The sequence below is a fragment of the Anopheles coustani genome, chromosome 3 (genome assembly GCF_943734705.1).
Source record: "Anopheles coustani chromosome 3, idAnoCousDA_361_x.2, whole genome shotgun sequence".
Taxonomy (NCBI): Eukaryota; Metazoa; Arthropoda; class Insecta; order Diptera; family Culicidae; genus Anopheles; species Anopheles coustani.
Genome location: NC_071288.1, coordinates 63979054 through 63996061, shown reverse-complemented (window position 1 = coordinate 63996061; position 17008 = coordinate 63979054). Strand labels below are relative to the sequence as shown.

Genomic DNA, 17008 nt, shown 5'->3' with positions numbered 1-17008 from the left:
TAAAGAGACCCTTGGTAACGCAGTCAAAGAAGGACAACAAGCGCGATGATGTTCAGCCAGCATCATCGTCGAACCCATCGAGGCGAGTGTAGTAAGAAACACCACATCAGCTACCTTCAAAGGCATCGTAGTGAGGACTACCAACACGAAGGACTTCAAGGCCGTGTGTCGTCACCTGCAGTCGGTGGGCACGGAATTTCATACTTATCAACTGCTCGAGGAAAAGAGAACGAAAATCGTCCTCAGCGGCCTCATGGACATGTCCACGGATGAAGTTAAGGACATCCTAAAAACGGAACTGCTTAATCCAGTTGCAGTCAAAAAACTAAATATCAAAAACAAGAGCTATGACGAACAAGCGGTCTATCTCGTACACTTCATGAAAGGGACGGTAGATATAAAGCTGCTAAGAAAAATCGTTGCCCTGGAGCACCAAGTCGTCCGATGGACATATATATATATGTAAAGAGAGAGCGGAGAGCGGTGCCGCTGTGTGAAGGTGGGTGCCGCTGGGTGATAAGAATTGAGAATAAAAAGCCAGGAAAGTGCAGGGCGACAGACAGATCAGTAGATAGTCAGCATCCAGCCTCCGATCGAGCTGGACACTTTAGAGCATCCCGCAGCCAGTATACTCAGTGAGCAAGTGTCAAGTTAGTAGTAGTAGTGATGAGTGAGAAAGCGGCGACGAAGAAGAAGAAAAAGAAGGCCAAGTCGGAGGCCTCTGATGAGCGTTCGGAGACTCTCTCAGTGGCTTCAAGCAGCGGGTCGCAGAGATCCAAAATGAGCGTGAGTACAGCCGAATCTCCCGAGAACGAGTCGTCCATGGAGACCTCGGGCGATTACACCGACGACTCTGGATCGACGGAAACCAGCTCGTCCTCTGGTTTCACCACCGTCAGCTCAAAGGGACGCAAACCAAAGTCGGATGCTGCCTCCCAGCCAGCGTCCAACCAAATTTCTGCCCCAGCCGCAGGGTCCACCTCCGCTTCGTCCGCTCCGACGAAGCTCCCTCCGGTGGTTGTGAGAAGTCTCCCTCTTCACACCATCCGCTCGGCTTTGAAAGCCAGAGCAATAAGTGCCACGTTCCAGCTTTCGGGCATCGGCAGTAAAGTCTTTGTCAATTCTCGCCCGGAGATGACAAAGCTCATTAAGTTTCTGACGAATGAAAAAGCGTAGTACTTCACACACGACGTCAAAAGCGAGCGTCCGTTCAAGGTAGTGGTCCGCGGTCTGCTACTGATGGAAACTGATGAGATTACCAGCGAACTCCAGGTGCAGCACGGCCTCCATGTCGTGGACGTGCAACGCATCAAGCGACGGGACGAGCAGGAACGCTCGTACCACAACCAACTATACATTGTGTCGCTGAAGCGCGGCACGTCAACGATCCAAGCCCTCTGGGCCATACGAACCATACAATCGGTGATAATAAGGTGGGAGCCGTATCGAGGCGGGCGCTGGGGCCCCACACAGTGCATGCACTGCCTGCAGTTCGGATACGGCTCGCGGAACTGCATCATGCATCCCCGCTGTTCTGTTTGTCCCGGTGGCCACTCTTCGGCGGAGTGTCCCAATCTCGAGAGCATTAAATGTGCTAACTGCCAGGGTGAGCACAAAGCTGACCGTCTGGAGTGCCTCAAGCGCTCGATGTACCTGGACATACGGAAACAAGCCAGCAATCGAGACCGGCAAAACAAAGTCAAAACCTCCAAGGCTCAACCAGTGGCTCCTCCTCCGCCTACCCTAAACTCAGTTGCGGAATTCCCCCCAGCACCTTTGACCAACTCCGAGGCTCCCGAACTTCCGTCCTGGGAGGCGAAGTCGAACATCCTTAAGCCCCCTGTCCCACCAGCGGCCAAGAAGGTTCCCCCTAGAGAGGCAACAGCCCCCGCACCAGGCCCGTCGGACCTTTACGATGCGGACACGCTGCTGCTTATTCTAGCGGAAATGACCCAAAGTCTTCGGAGCTGTCGCACTCGACTGGAGCAACTAAACGCCATTGCGTCCATACTCATCCGATATGGATAAGCTGAAAATAGTCACGTGGAACGCACGCTCGGTTCGAGCTCCCGGTTTCGACAACATTATGAACATCCTTCTCAAGCACCTCGGAGAAAAAGCCTTAGCACTAATCGTCAACATCTTCAACAAGTGCATGAAGCTGGGTCATTTCCCCAACACCTGGAAATCAAGCAAGGTCCTGCCCATCCTTAAACCAGGGAAGGACCCAACGCTTCCAGTCAGCTACAGGCCCATCAGTCTCCTGTCGTCCCTGAGCAAGGTGTTCGAGAGGCTACTCCATCGTCGGCTGAGGGATGCAGTCGATGAACGTGGAATAATCAAGCCGGAGCAGTTTGGCTTCCGTCCGGGACACTCCACCACCCACCAACTCGTCTGCCTTCGGAACAACATCCAACACCATCGGGCTGTATCCAAGACAACCGCAATGGTTCTCTTGGATGTCGAGAAGGCGTTCGACAACGTTTGGCATGACAGTCTCATCCACAAGATGGCAATGTTCGGCCTTCCCCGCCATCTCACCAAGCTGATCCAGAGCTACCGCAGGGACGAACCTTCCGCGTCGTTCTGGGAACAACACCATCCTGCGTTTCCGAAGCATCGGCCGGAGTCCCTCAGGGAAGCGTTCTGGGTCCCCTGCTGTATGTTGTTTACACAAGCGACATGCCAACCCTGCCCGCCGGAGCCGAGCTGTTCCTGTTCGCGGACGACACTGCTATCACGGTAAAGGGGCGTACCGTAGCAGAACTTAGAAACCGCGCCCAGCAGAGCCTTGACGCCGTCTTCCGGTACTTCGAGTCTTGGAAGATCAAGATCAACCAGGCGAAAACCCAGGCGATCACCCTACCTCACCGGTTCCGCAGAGAGCTCCTCAAACCGACGGCAAATTTAATGGCCAACGGCATCCCTCTAAAATGGTCCCCCGAGGTCAAGTACCTCGGAATAACAATAGACCAAAAATTACTATTTCGATCACATACCAATTTACTAATTCAAAAACTGGCCATACTATCTTAATACCTCTATCCCTTACTGAAGCGCTGGTCAAAACTCTCAATTTCTAACAAGATAGTCCTCTATAAGGCTATCGTTCTTCCAACGATTACCTACGGTCTCGCCGTCTGGGGCCAATGCGCCAACATGCACAAAAAGAAAATCCAGATTGCGCTAAACAGGATCATGCGCATGATCATAAATGCATCAAGATACATTAGAATCAACGAACTCCATGAAATAATAGGAACTACATCCATAGATCATATGTACTTAGCGACCACGGAACAATTCATGCGCAAGTCGCAACTGTCAGAATTCGCCTACATACGGCAACTATATTGATAATGTTTGTACAGCTAGTAGTAAGTTAGTATGTAAGTTAGCATGTAAGTAGCAAGTAAGTAGTACATACGTTTTCCTTCCATTCAGTGCCTCACCGGCCAAAAACACTATCAATATATGGCGGTTGGTTTTCCCAGAAGCAGTGCCGGGCATCATCGTCGACCTGAAGAATGCATTCGGCAGGCCGTTGAAGCTACTGAAAAGCATGCTAGACCAGGTGAGGAAGGCCGCAAATCTTGATGAGATGCACCCGGAGACCTTCATTTCATTTGGAATAAAGGTCAAGCAACTAAAAGATCACTTAGTTGCTGGTGAACTGAGGGATCATCTAAACAATCCGCTGCTTGTGGACGAATTGGTGGAAAAACTACCCCCCAGTTATCGACGAGAGTGGATACGATTTAGAAGTGCCAGCAATGAACCGGCTGTATCGCTTTTTTCCCGATTTATGGAAACGGTAACCGCGGAAGCCGCGGAGATCGCTGAGTATGGTGTAAATCCAACACACCGGCCGAAGTACCAACCCGCAGTAGAAAGCATGAAAAAACGAGTTTGCCAGAACTGCGGAAACGTCGGGCACGAGGCCCAGAAGTGTTCAGCGAACAAAAGCGGACCGAGGTGCTTTGCTAGCAATGGATTGGGACATCGAGCGAAGGAGTGCACGAAGAAACAGCAAAAAGACAAGTTCAAGTGTGGTATCGTGGGGCATCAGGCAAGAAATTGCGGGAACAGTTATGCAGTGGAGTGTGCCGGTGCCAAAGCAGAAGGATCCAGCAAAAGGAAATTACCCACAATACAGGTGACGTGTGAAAACAAAGAGTTCGAAGCGTTGGCGGACACTGGAAGCGAAGAAAAGACGTTTTCGAGGAGCTGCCAACAAAACCCAAGGTGTGGGAAAATTCGGAACGAACGCTGATAGGTCTTGGTGGCATATCACAAAGAGGTTTCAAGGAAACCCAGGTTGCCATATCGATAGGTGGCGAAGTATTTGAAATTCAACTTACAGTAGTGCCGGTACAAGCTATAACTGCGAAGTTGATCATCGGGATGGACTTCTTGGAGTCGGTTGAATACACTATCAGTAACTGTGGAAAGGAGGGGGAGGGGGGGGGGGGGGGAGGGGGGGGGGTCAATGAAAAGTGCTTTCAGTAGAACAAAGAAACACCAACTTGAGAAAAGCTGATTATTTCGATTTTTTAATTTTTTTCTGTTGATAGTAGGACGGAACATTCAAACAATCGAGAAGCTAAAGTGCTGTCTTGCAGGTGAGTTTGAAATGACCGATTGTGGACCGACGAACTTTTTCTTGATGTATCAGATGTTGTGCTTACGCCCTGATCTGTGTTTCCCTGTTGCCTATGTGGGGAGATTTCAACAATCACTAACGGAAAATCACTGGCAAACGCTGAAGCGTATAATCCACCCGTTTTCACTTAGACCGCGACCGCTACAGACCTTATGCAGAAATAAACCTGCCGTCAACATTTGTGAAGATTCAACGGTAGTAGTCCGCGATTCAACAGTAGCCGGACGCGATTCACAAAAAGTGTGCTTCGCTTCCTGTGCGCGGACGGTTGGAAGGTGTCTTTTGCAAAACTGAATAATGAAAATTTCTCAATGTGGAAATTTCGGATGCGGTCCCTGCTCGAACGCGAGGAGCTATGGGACATAATTGATCAACGAAAGCCAGAACAAGTGGATGTCGGATATGCGGCCTGGAGGATGCGCATGGACATAAAAGCACGAGCGACAATTTCGTTATTCGTACAAGACAACCAGCTGCGTTCCATTAAAAAGTGTGAAACGACGAGGGAAATGTGGTAAAACCTTCAAAATTACCATTAAAAAGCCACAATAGGAAACCAAGTGATGCTTTTCCGGCAAGTTTGTTCCAAGAACTTGGACGAGGGTGGTGGCGTAGAAAAGCACCTGGAAGAGTTCGAATGTTTATTCGAAAGGCTTGACAATGCTGGGGTAGAATTTAATGAGCTGCTCCGCATCATTATGCTGTTACGCAGTCTCCCACTATCGTACAACAGCTTTGGAACTACCCTTGAATAGGTCTGCTTGTGCCTAATACTGGATTTGGTGATTGCCAGATTGAGAGACGAACACCAGAAGCGGGCTTAGATGATCACAAAGAAAAAGCCATGAGGGTGGTTTCTGAAAGAAACGACAAAAAGATTTGTGTTTATTGTCAGAAACCAGGGCATTTCAAGAAAGATTGCCGAAAGTATTTAGCCGAAACCAAGCCTAATGTTAAACAAGCAAAATTAGCAAACCATGATGCAAGTTCGTCAAAACCTAAACGTACGGAGACCACTAAAGAATTGTGCAGGGGCATGGATTATCGATAGCGGCTGCTCATGTCATATGACAAACAATCAAGATTTTTTCACTAACCTCAAAAGAGCTTTCGTAGATGTTATACTAGCGGATGGAAGATCGGCAAAATCCACAGGAATTGGAGATGGAAACGTAATCGGCATGAATGACAAAGGCCAACGCGTTGTAATAAAATTGGAAAATGTACTGTTGGTTCCGTCGCTAGAAGGGGGATTAATATCGGTGCGCAAGCTTGCGACTAAGGGACTAAAGATCGTTTTGAAGGCCCAGGATGTGCCATCAAAACAGAAGAAGTTGATGTCGTGGCTGTTGGATAGTTGGTCGGCAACCAATATAAGTTGAAAGAAATCGAAGAAAGAAGAGAGGAAAATTCTTGATATCATAGTGTGAACTGCCAGCAAACTTGGCATCGGAGAATGGGTCATTGCAATATCACCGATATAAATGCTCTAATGAGGAATGGACTAGCCGATGGTATTAACATCAAAGACTGCGGTATGCGAACGGTGTGTGAGTGCTCCCTGGAAGGCAAGCCTTATCCTTAATGCAACTAGTTCCACGCAAGCTAATGGGCAGATTGAAAGGGTCAATCGGGTCCTTCGACCCATCCTCAGCAAACTTTCCGAATCCCCAGAATATTCTTCTGTTCCGGCTAGCGATCCGTTCGAACGCACTTAGGTCTTGTCTTATTCTCGTTTTGTTAAAATCTTGATGACTTACATAAGTCGAATTTTGTTTGATCCAGAATCTTAGACTATTAATTAGTCAGTAATCATTCAGGAGGAGCGTTGAGTGTGAAGGATTACCGCTCTATAAACCTTGTATGGCTCTAAACCTGTATTTTATGCGATACTTTGGCAAGTATCGTAGAAGCACCATACTTGGCGCGGGTCTAAACTTGGCGCACTTTCTAATATTTTCTTCGATATTAGACTATTTCCAAAACATTTCAGCCTAAAATATGTAGTCAAATATTTGTTTATGTTTGTACAATACATCCGCATCTAAACATGTTATTGATTTTTTGTTATTGAATGTATATTTAATTAAATGAAAAATTCCATCCCACAAGTGCGCCATTTTTTACCCACGTTAGCAACGCTGCTAAGGAGATGGTGAAACTGTTTCTAATCATTTATCCGCAAAGGGAAAATTATTGTGGATGTTTTTTATCAGAAACTGTTAAGACGTAAGTATTTCCAATGAATCGTGGTTAGATTCGGCGCTGAGATTTTTATACTAATTTTGAAGCGAAAATATTTTGCGCCAAGTTTGGCTCACAGTGTTCCTAATTATTCACCGTGGAGAATATGACTGTTCGCACTGCTAGATATTTTTGAATCATAGAAGGCTTTGATGAATGAGATTATAAAAGTTAGCGATGAGATAGTTTTATTTTCACGAGAGAAGCCAAAGTCCGCAGCAAAAAAGCTACATTGTTTTTAAAATTGCTGTTGCAAAGTGTTTCTATTGTTTTAAGTTGAATTTTGAATAATCCTGTTGAATTCAATGAACTACATCCATTTTGTTTTAAGTGTGCCAAGTAAGGAACACATCGCGCCAAGTAAGAAACATTGCAAAAACAATGCGCCAAGTTAGGAACATAATGTGCCACACAAAAGGCTTCTGAAACTTGAAGAAATATTAATTTAAGAGTTTCTCACTTATTTTATTTGTGTTCTATGGTAGTTAGGCTAGCACTGTGCAAAACGTAGTATGATTTGACCGAACATTGATTTGGTTATTCAACTTTTTATGCAGAATTTCCTTAACTGCGCCAAATATGGTACAACTACGGTTTGACAATTGCAAAATAAACGTCATTATGGTCTCTCTCTTCGATTCCGACCGGCAAACTGTGAGGTTCACTTAATTCCAGTGTCTTTAAAATTTCGTCCGAAATACTGAGTTATACAACACTGGGAGCATCAAGATAGAGCAAATAAGCACTAAGGAGCAATAAGGCAATATATTTATGAAAGCATTGGATGCCATCCGGCTTCAACGGCTTAGAACTTTGATTGGGGTCGCCAATTGAGCGGGGGTGTTAGGAATTATGGAACATCCAAACCGGTTGATATAACCGTACAAATTGTGTTGTTTGACATTAGCTGAACTGTCATTCGTGCGAAACCAGTCACTCTCACCACACGTGTCGAAATATACTCTGCGTTCATAAAAAAGTGTATGAATATAATTTAGGATATTATTTCGTACACTTCGCTAGAGATTCGATATCCATTCATAATTAAATTTAAGCTATTTTCAATCTTAAGTAATTGTACCCAAAATATAGACTTAAGCAAGTAATTAATCAATTTCTGAATGATAAGGTTACGAGGGATCGTAACCTCCAATTTTGGGGTCCATCCCATGGCACCATTACTGCCACTAACCTGATAGAGCTATTTAGCTCTGTCCTGCTGCGCCACATTTTAGAGAGTTCTGCGGACAAGGAAATCAATTATTTACTTATCCGGTTCGAAAGTTTTTATCTAGGAGATGGTGCCGTTGTATGACTTACCTAATCGGTTTCGTTAACGTCTTGTTCAAGAAGATTAGACCACGAAGTATCGCCCTGTTGGTCCTCCGTATCTTGGAGGTAGTACTAAAAAAAAGCGACAACAAAATCAATAAATATTATGGTTGCTTAAGTGGTTTCGAAAATAAAATTATGTAACTTTACCTCAGCCGATTCGGTCATGTCTTCCGCATCTTCCTCTTCGTAGCTACCTCCAGGATTCTGCTGATCACCGACAACAGGCTCGTGTACCGACTCACTTTCATATTCGTGTGATGTTGTTATGCGCGGTTGATTAATCACTATCGTTTCATTAAGATGACCCTTTTTCTGCATGTGCGTGTACAATTGAGACTTGCGCATAAACCCAGATCCACAACTGACGCACTCGAATGGCTTCTTGTCGCTGTGCACGTAACGGTGCGCATTGCGATTGTCTCGGCTGTTAAAAGTTTTATTACACACCTGTATAGAATAGGTAGAATAAGTTAACTTAAGATATTGCTTTTCCTAAGAGACATTATCAAAAACCTACCTCGCATGCGAAAGGCTTCGTTCCGGTATGAATGCGTTTATGTTTTTGAAAATGTTCTGGATATACAAAGGTAGCATCGCATAAATCACACTTGTAGGGACGTTCGCCCGTATGAGTAGCTCTGGTATGATACAAGAGCAACCTTCGTCGTTTAAAGCAGGCACCGCATGTTTCACACTTGAAACGTTTATCGTTGAAGTGTGTTAGTCGTTTGTGAGAATACAGATTCGAGCGTTGAGCAAAACTGGCATCGCATATATCGCATGAAAACGGCTTCTCACCTGGAATGAAACGAAAACGATAAGAACTCGTGGCAAATCAAGTTTGCTTTTATGGAGAACTATTATCTAATATTTCAATCTTAATGGTCATTTAACCAGCCCAGGAATGTCATGTTTAAAATAATATATAATGTAAAAATGCTGGACGAACTGCCCCACATGCCTTGTAACGCAAAAAATTCACACAGATTCGCTGGTGATAGAATTTAAAAGAAAACTTAATTATGATGTACTACTCCAGTAGGCACAACATTGTAGTTTGATAAAATGCGAAACTTATCAATTTCACCGCAACACAAGAAGAAAGAAATACTACAAAAAGAAGAAACAAATATTAAAACAAAATACTATACCTACCGGTGTGAATACGTTCGTGATCGGCGACTTCAGCCTTCCGGGCAAAAGGTTTTCCACAGGTACGACAAGCGAAAGGTTTCGTGCTAGCATGAATAACCTTATGAACATTTAGGTTGTGTTGAGACAAGAAAGATTTCCCGCAATCGCTGCAAGGAAAGTCTCGACTCCCAATATGCGTCTTTTCGTGATGCAGGAGGTTACTGCGACTGTAGAATGCGCTATCGCACTTACTGCAAGCAAATTTCCGAACCCGATCCTTGTGTGTTTTCATATGCACCGTCAGAATGTACTTGGAAGAAAAATCTTTCGAACAAACGGAACATTTGAAAGGCTTCAGTCCCAAGTGTGTATTCTTGTGGACTTCGTAGACAGTCTTAGATGTAAACTTTTTGCCGCATGTATCACAGGACCACATTTTATTGACGGCAGCGTGCGTTTTTCGATGCAGCCGTAACGTTCGAGCTTCCGTGAACTCGATCCCACAGACATCACAACAGAAGTCCCTACAATCCTCGATCGTGTGCTGGTCCATATGCTCATTGTAGGTTGGCCGCCGGTAGAACATTGCGTCACATCGTTCGCAAATGAGTATCTTTTCTCCATGCTCTTTCTTCAAATGCAATGTAATGGTTTTTATGCTGTATGAATCTACCTGCCCACGTGTGGAGCATAGCGTGCAGTAGTAGATGCCGTCAATTTTGACGAACAACTGTAAAGAAAAAAAAGGTAACGGTAACGTAAATTATTTAGATTGTAACGATTTTGCCTACTTACTTCTAAAAAAATTGTTTTACTACTAAAAAACTGTTTTTAAATTAAGATAGTTGTATAATTCAAGCAAAACATCGTTATCTAGCATCTTCTTCTTCTTATAAAAGATAATTAATGTCACTAAAAAGGTGGCACTCTTACTTAGATAAAGTGAAGTACTAAAATCGATGCAACATCTCATCTTTGTATGGAAACTCTCGACATGCATTGATCGCCATAGCCAAGCAATGAGCTTCGTTGAGGAAAATAGAAGGATCACTATAGAAACCACTGGTATCCCGAGGAAACCTGGAGAAAAAGAAAACCGTTTGTCGAAACGGGTTTTAACACTTTGTTGACAGAGCCCGAGTCGGTCTAGCTTGGCTTTACGTTCTGACGGCAAGACGAACACACACGGTAAGCAGAGATTAGAGCAACTCGATGCACGCATACTTTGATCACGGTGATGATGATTTAATAATTTATAGAGGTTTTGAGCCGGGAGGCTTCTTTCACCTCTTCTTGATCACGGTGACTGCAGCATATTTCTCCCAGAAAGCGCCTGTCAACAAAGTGTTAAACTTTGGAAAAAGAAAAGTAAAAGGAGCACTATGTGTTCGATAGACCAAGCATATCAACAGCACAGCAGTGAGTGACAGCAGAAATCAGTTCTAAAAAGTTTTTGACCCATAAATAGATGAAAATGGAACATAAAAATTATAGTAACATTTAATATCAATTCTTTGAAAAGCTAAGTTTTTGCGTAGCCTTCAAAAATCGTTGGTTTAATAAATGTTGGTTTAACACGTTAAGCGCTACGTCGGTCTCGTGAGGCCGACAGCGTTCATTCCCGTATGCCGGCGTCGAACCGCTCGGACCGATAGAGCCGGACACAGGCGCTTCGGGACCGACAGCGTAGTAAGTTTTACAAAAGCATACCGTCGGTCCGCATTATTAGAATCATTTGTTTGGGAGTCGTTGGGAAACGAACAAAAATTTCATCGTAAGACTTTGCATATCCTAGAATAAAACACAAACACAGTTGAAATAATAATTGAACATGAGTTTGTTCATCGATATCGGCAGATATCGCTGTGGAGATATTATTGTTTCTATTAGTAGTCAGACATCGCTTTGTAGACAGAATTGTTCCAATTCTAAAGAAAACAGATGCCACGTGAAAGCACTGAATCGCCAGCAGAATGGTAAGGAGTGCAAAAACGTGTTATGCAGGAACGACACAAGCAGTTATTTATGCAGGAACGACACAAGCGAAAATTAAAAAATAATTTTAAAAAACGTTAAGCGCTATGCGCAAATTGCACTGCTTTCCGTTCTGCCAGCGATTCTTAGAAACGATGGCCTACCTAACTGGAACGGGAAACCGGCTTACGGGAACGAACACTGCCGGACCCACGGGACCGACGTAGCGCTTAACGTGTTAATAAAGATCCTAGAAAGCGATAAATTGTCTACTTAACCCGCTTGTTTTGCAATTGGGAGGTTTAACGATACAACATCAAATACTTTACAGCAGGCTAGCATTGTCTGATGTTCTACATTGCCGGCTTTGCTAGCTAAGATGTAAAACGCTGTAACGTGTTATCCCAGTTTTACTAAAAAGTTACTTATGATTATCAAAAATTAGTATAAGAAAACATGTGTTATGTTATGATGAAATGACATGATACATACACTGCACCCATAAAGTCAGTACACAGCAGGCAAAAACAGAAACAAAGGCCGTTTACTTTGAGAGCAACAATTATATTGAAAAAGTAAGAATGAGGGATTGTTTCTGGCACTATACTCTTCTTTTTTATGTAATTTGGCCGATACGATACGTATCGTAGTTTGGCCTCCCGAGATATGGTCAAAATTGCGCAGTCGCACCCTAAACACGCACCAAAAAAGTGAGTACACAGTACAATGTTTCATCATATTTTGTATTGTATTTTGATTTTGTTTGAATTTTAGATGGTTGTTTGGGGTTTTATGATGAAATGTGAACGATTCATTCAGTTTAACAGTGGGTGATAACAAATTCGCTTCTTTTTTGGCTCAAAATGGTCAGAAACGGAACTCCTTTGCAGAAGAGGTTTGATATCATCCGATTGTTCGAAAATGGAGCAACAAGTTAGTATGAGGATGCTATTTTACTCAAAATAAACCACAGAACAGTAGCTAGAGTGGTTTAGCAACGGAAAAACGAGGACGGTGTTGAAATTTGATCGAGAAACGATAGGTTTACCGTCATATCGAACCGGATGTTGCGCATGATTGAGACGATTGTGGCTGCTGAACCCAAAATAAGTGGCCAAACCTATGTTGACAATAGTGTACGAGATCTATGATGACATACTTATCAATTTGGCTTTTATAATTTGCCGATTTGGGATCCGCGACAGCCGAGCGGTAGCGCCGGTTAGAAAATCGGCCAATGAGCGCCGTGGCTCACCACCTCGACGGCGTGGGTTCGAATCCCAACCGAGACCGGACCCTCCCCTGTACGAGAGGACTGACTATCCTCGTACAACAGGGAAACAAGTCTCGTAAGCCCTTAACGGGCAGGCATGACCAAGTGGTCGTTACGCCAAGAAGAAGAAGAAGAATTTCCCGATTCCCTACCCCTCTTGCACCCATACAGCCCCATACTAAGACGCCTCCACCTCGGTATTCAGCGTATAGCGGGATTCAATTCTACCGTGGGTTTTCTCCACACTTTTATTCCACCATCCCTTCGAAAAATAGTCAATTTACTCTTGATCTTTGCTTGCATTGTTCTGAGAACCCGAGGGAATTGTTCACCGCTGGCGATGTACTGCTCCGTTGTGAGACTTCTTATGTTGATTGTATGCTTTTAAGTTAAATTTGTCCATGATTTTTGAATAGATTCACCACTGGTTGATATTCCTTACCTCTAATGAAATATTGTCGCCAGTCAAAAAACCAACTGAATTGAAGACTTTTCCTCTATTATAGATGTCTAAGAATTTAATAAAACAATGAAAGCATATGAAAACGTTCATATGATAAAGAAAATTATGATAGATATTGTTGATATAGTTTGACTATTCCAAGATTAAGAGTTCCGCCAGGTTAACTATACTCACTATAAGCTACGAATAACACAAAAGTTGCTTCTCTAAATCAGCCTCAACGTTCAGAAGAATATTTCTCCAGCGAAAGAGTCTCCAGCTTGAAATCCAATAGCCGATTTGAGCAAAATTGTACAGTATACTATGTTACAAACATTGTATAGTATAAATTGGTAGTAAAACGAACGAAAAGAAGAAAGTTAAGCAGAAAAGTGCAATAAAGTTAGAAAATTGTCAAGCATCAACAAACAGTCATAAAATATAACAGAAATACCATTAAATACCAAAAAATTCTGAAAATAGTTCAACAAACCACGTACACTGTGCCAATCGGTAAGTGGGACGGTCATAAAAAGAACACTTGTCTGACTTTGCGATCAATTTTAGGGTACTTAGAATTGATAACAATGAATTTCGCTTATCACATCTTCTTTGTCTATCTTTCTACGAAGCATGTGCAAAAAGAGAGAGTAAAAATCGGTCACCAAGCGGCGCAATGATCGAAAAAGTGCAAAAAGTCATAATTTTGCCAGCCAAACGTAAAGTTGGACACTTAGGATTCCTAAGAATGTCTGCGGCTGAAGTGTTATGGAAGCTAGCTTAGGCACGTAAAATCATTTTCTGATGATCTATGATATACTAAATTATTGTTATATGTATAAAAAAGATGAGTTTTGATAAATTATTTACACTTTGTGGTTGAAATATGTTACACCACTGAAAGGAATGAAATATTATCTTTTTTATCATATAAATCGATTAAAAATGCCGAAAGTTATCGAGTTTTATCAATTTAACAAAAGTTACTGTTTTGCGATACACTAACAATCGATAAAAAAGCCCATATTGTCAAAAATATAACTTGAAATGGGTCATCTTACAATAAACTTAAAGGACGATGATGTGAGATTCATCAAAAAACCAACTGAATTGAAGACTGTTCCTCAATCATAGATGTCTAAGAATTTAATAAAATAATGAAAGCATTTAGAAGGTTCCAAACTGTTTCCAGAACATACCCGCAAAACCCGCAAACAACGCCTTTACTTTTCAAAACCTTATATAGACGATGATTTTAGATTATGTTGAAAGGTACTCTTCCTATCTCGTTCAAATGCATTAATTTAATGTGGTAATTGTCGTCACAGTAAGTATGACTTACATATGAAGCAAACATATACACTTTTGGTTAGAAAGGCAGGCAGTTTTCGAACGTAAAACGGAGCTGACGCGTTTTAAAAAAATTGTTGTTTTAACTTCTATTCCTTGGAGGTCATTTGTTAATGTTGTAGGTGTTTATGTGGTCAGAATGAACTGAAAAACTTGTTTTTAATTAAAGTTCGATAGGTACACATTACAACGTTCATATGATGACGAAAATTATGACAGATATTGTTGATATAGTTTGACTATTCCAAGATTAAAAGTTCCGCCAGGTTAACTATACTCACTATAAGCTACGAATAACACAAAAGTTACTACTCTAAATCAGCCTCAAAGTTCAGAAGAATCTTTCTGAGTCTTTAGTATGAAATCCAATAGCCAATTTGGGTAAAATTGTACAGTATACTATGTTACAAACACTGTATAGTATAAATTGGTAACAAAACAGCAATAGGAAGAAATTTAAGCAGAAATGTCCAATAAAGTTAGAAAAAACTGTTGTCAAGCATCAACAAACAGTCATAGACTATAACAGAAATAACATTAAATACCAAAAACTTCTGGAAATAGTTCAACAAACCACGTATTAAACCTGAAAAGCAAGTGTCCAACTTTACGTTTGGCTGGCAAAATTATGACTTTTTGCACTTTTTCGATCATTGCGCCGCTTGGTGACCGATTTTTACTCTCTCTTTTTGCACATGCTTCGTAGAAAGATAGACAAAGAAGATGTGATAAGCGAAATTCATTGTTATCAATTCTAAGTACCCTAAAATTGATCGCAAAGTCAGACAAGTGTTCTTTTTATGACCGTCCCACTTACCGATTGGCACAGTGTATTAAACCTGAAAAGCAAGTGTCCAACTTTACGTTTGGCTGGCAAAATTATGACTTTTTGCACTTTTTTGATCATTGCGCCGCTTGGTGACCGATTTTTAGTCTCTCTTTTTGCATATGCTTCATAGAAAGATAGACAACGAAGATGTGGTAAGCGAAATTCATTGTTATCAATTCTAAGTACCCTAAAATTGATCGCAAAGCCATACAAGTGTTCTTTTTTCGACCGTCCCATTTACCGATTTGCACACTGTGTGTAGGACTCAGTATTACCGCTGAATAGGCGACGTTACCCAATGCACGTGTGCGAAGTTGCTGGAACAGAGTTGGCTTTGTCTAACTTTGGTTTCAAGAATCAAGGAACTAGATGCGGCGTGCTCAAAAAAAAAAGTTTTGGCTCTGTTTTGTTTGAGAAAAAAAAATAACATAAAGAAAATGATATTTTGAACCAAAATCACCTCCATATCCTAACAATAACGTGTACGAACATGTTCACAGACCCCGGCAGATGAAACGATGCAAATGCACGTATGAACAACAACAAACAACAAATTGATACGTACAAAAACGAACAAATAGAAAGTTAAACGTACCGCTGAATATTTCTTTGTAATTTCCTGGAATAGCACCACTCATTCGCACCAAATTGTTTCTCACGTTTCCGGATACCGGTTGTGCACGGTCTAACGTTCTTGCACATATTGTCGAATTTAGTGTTGGCAAAATCGGCATTCGTAGGTCGAAAATTCGAAGATTCGAAGATTCGATCCCATGACGGATTCTAAAGTTTGGGATTTGAATCGAACTCGATTTGTTTGGAACTCGATTTGATTCGATTCTGACTTGAACCCAACATCAATGAAAAAAGAGGTCGCAGCGTAACATTTAACGAGCCAGAAACCATGAAAATATTATTGATTTGGGTCGAAAATAGCTTTGACACGACCTGTCTTTTAATCGATCTTGCTCCAACCAAATCTAGATAATAAGAATTTGATGTAACTCATTTATATACGGTAATACGCACCACAACAAAGGGGCAATACGCACCATAACAAAGAGACAATAGGCACCACAACAAAGAGGCAACATCCACCGTGAAATAAAGATACAATTCATTCATCAAAAAAACAATTTTGGGTCATTCAAAAAGCTCAAAAATATCCTGTGATTTGACCGAACCGATTTGTGAATTGCGAACCCTTTCTGCCAAAGAAAGCAAACATCATTCTAGTTTGTTTACAAACTGGTGCATTTTACCCCGACATACTGGGTGCATATTGCCCCTATTCATAGTTGAACACATTTTCAACTAAAATATGAGTAAATGTGCATACTTACTGAAATTTTCATGAACCGTCTGAAGCACTGATTCTCAATTCACTAAATTTCGTATTCCTCGTGGGTAAATATCGATTTCTGCACTTAATATTCCTTAGCGGAATGACACGTCAAGTTATAACAAAAACTGTCAGAGCTGAGAATGATTTTGTTTTAAGTTTATTTCGCGTTTCTGTTGATTTAAAGCTGTAAAACTCACAGGGTGGCCATATTTTAGTTTGTTCTTACAGGGTGACTACTTTTTACGCGTCCAAAACTCGTTTTTCAAGGGAAATTGGAAAGGGTGCGTATTGCTCATTTGCCTCTTAATCTACAGCAATGACGACCGTTTAGTTATCGATGCCTAAACAGCAGTCGATAACGCCAACCTGTCCTTGAAACCCGCTAGGCGATTTCGAGTACTTTCCTCGATCCGCAACCA

General features: G+C 42.1%; 1 protein-coding gene across 2 annotated transcripts in view; it reads right to left on the bottom strand.

Moving 5' to 3' along the window:
• LOC131271946 (zinc finger protein 436-like) overlaps nt 1-17008 on the bottom strand; it is a 56565-nt gene that overhangs the window by 34053 nt on the left and 5504 nt on the right. The window contains exons 4-8 of one of the 2 annotated variants that reach the window (XM_058273539.1): nt 9398-10106; nt 8760-9040; nt 8390-8689; nt 8228-8311; nt 8100-8148 (exon numbers count right to left, since the gene is read on the bottom strand). In XM_058273539.1, the coding sequence (XP_058129522.1) occupies nt 8228-8311; nt 8390-8689; nt 8760-9040; nt 9398-10106 (1374 nt within the window). In that variant the 3' untranslated portion in view covers nt 8100-8148. Of the gene's footprint in view, nt 1-7088; nt 8149-8227; nt 8312-8389; nt 8690-8759; nt 9041-9397; nt 10107-17008 lie in introns of those variants that run through there. The other variant, XM_058273538.1, reaches the window with a different exon arrangement.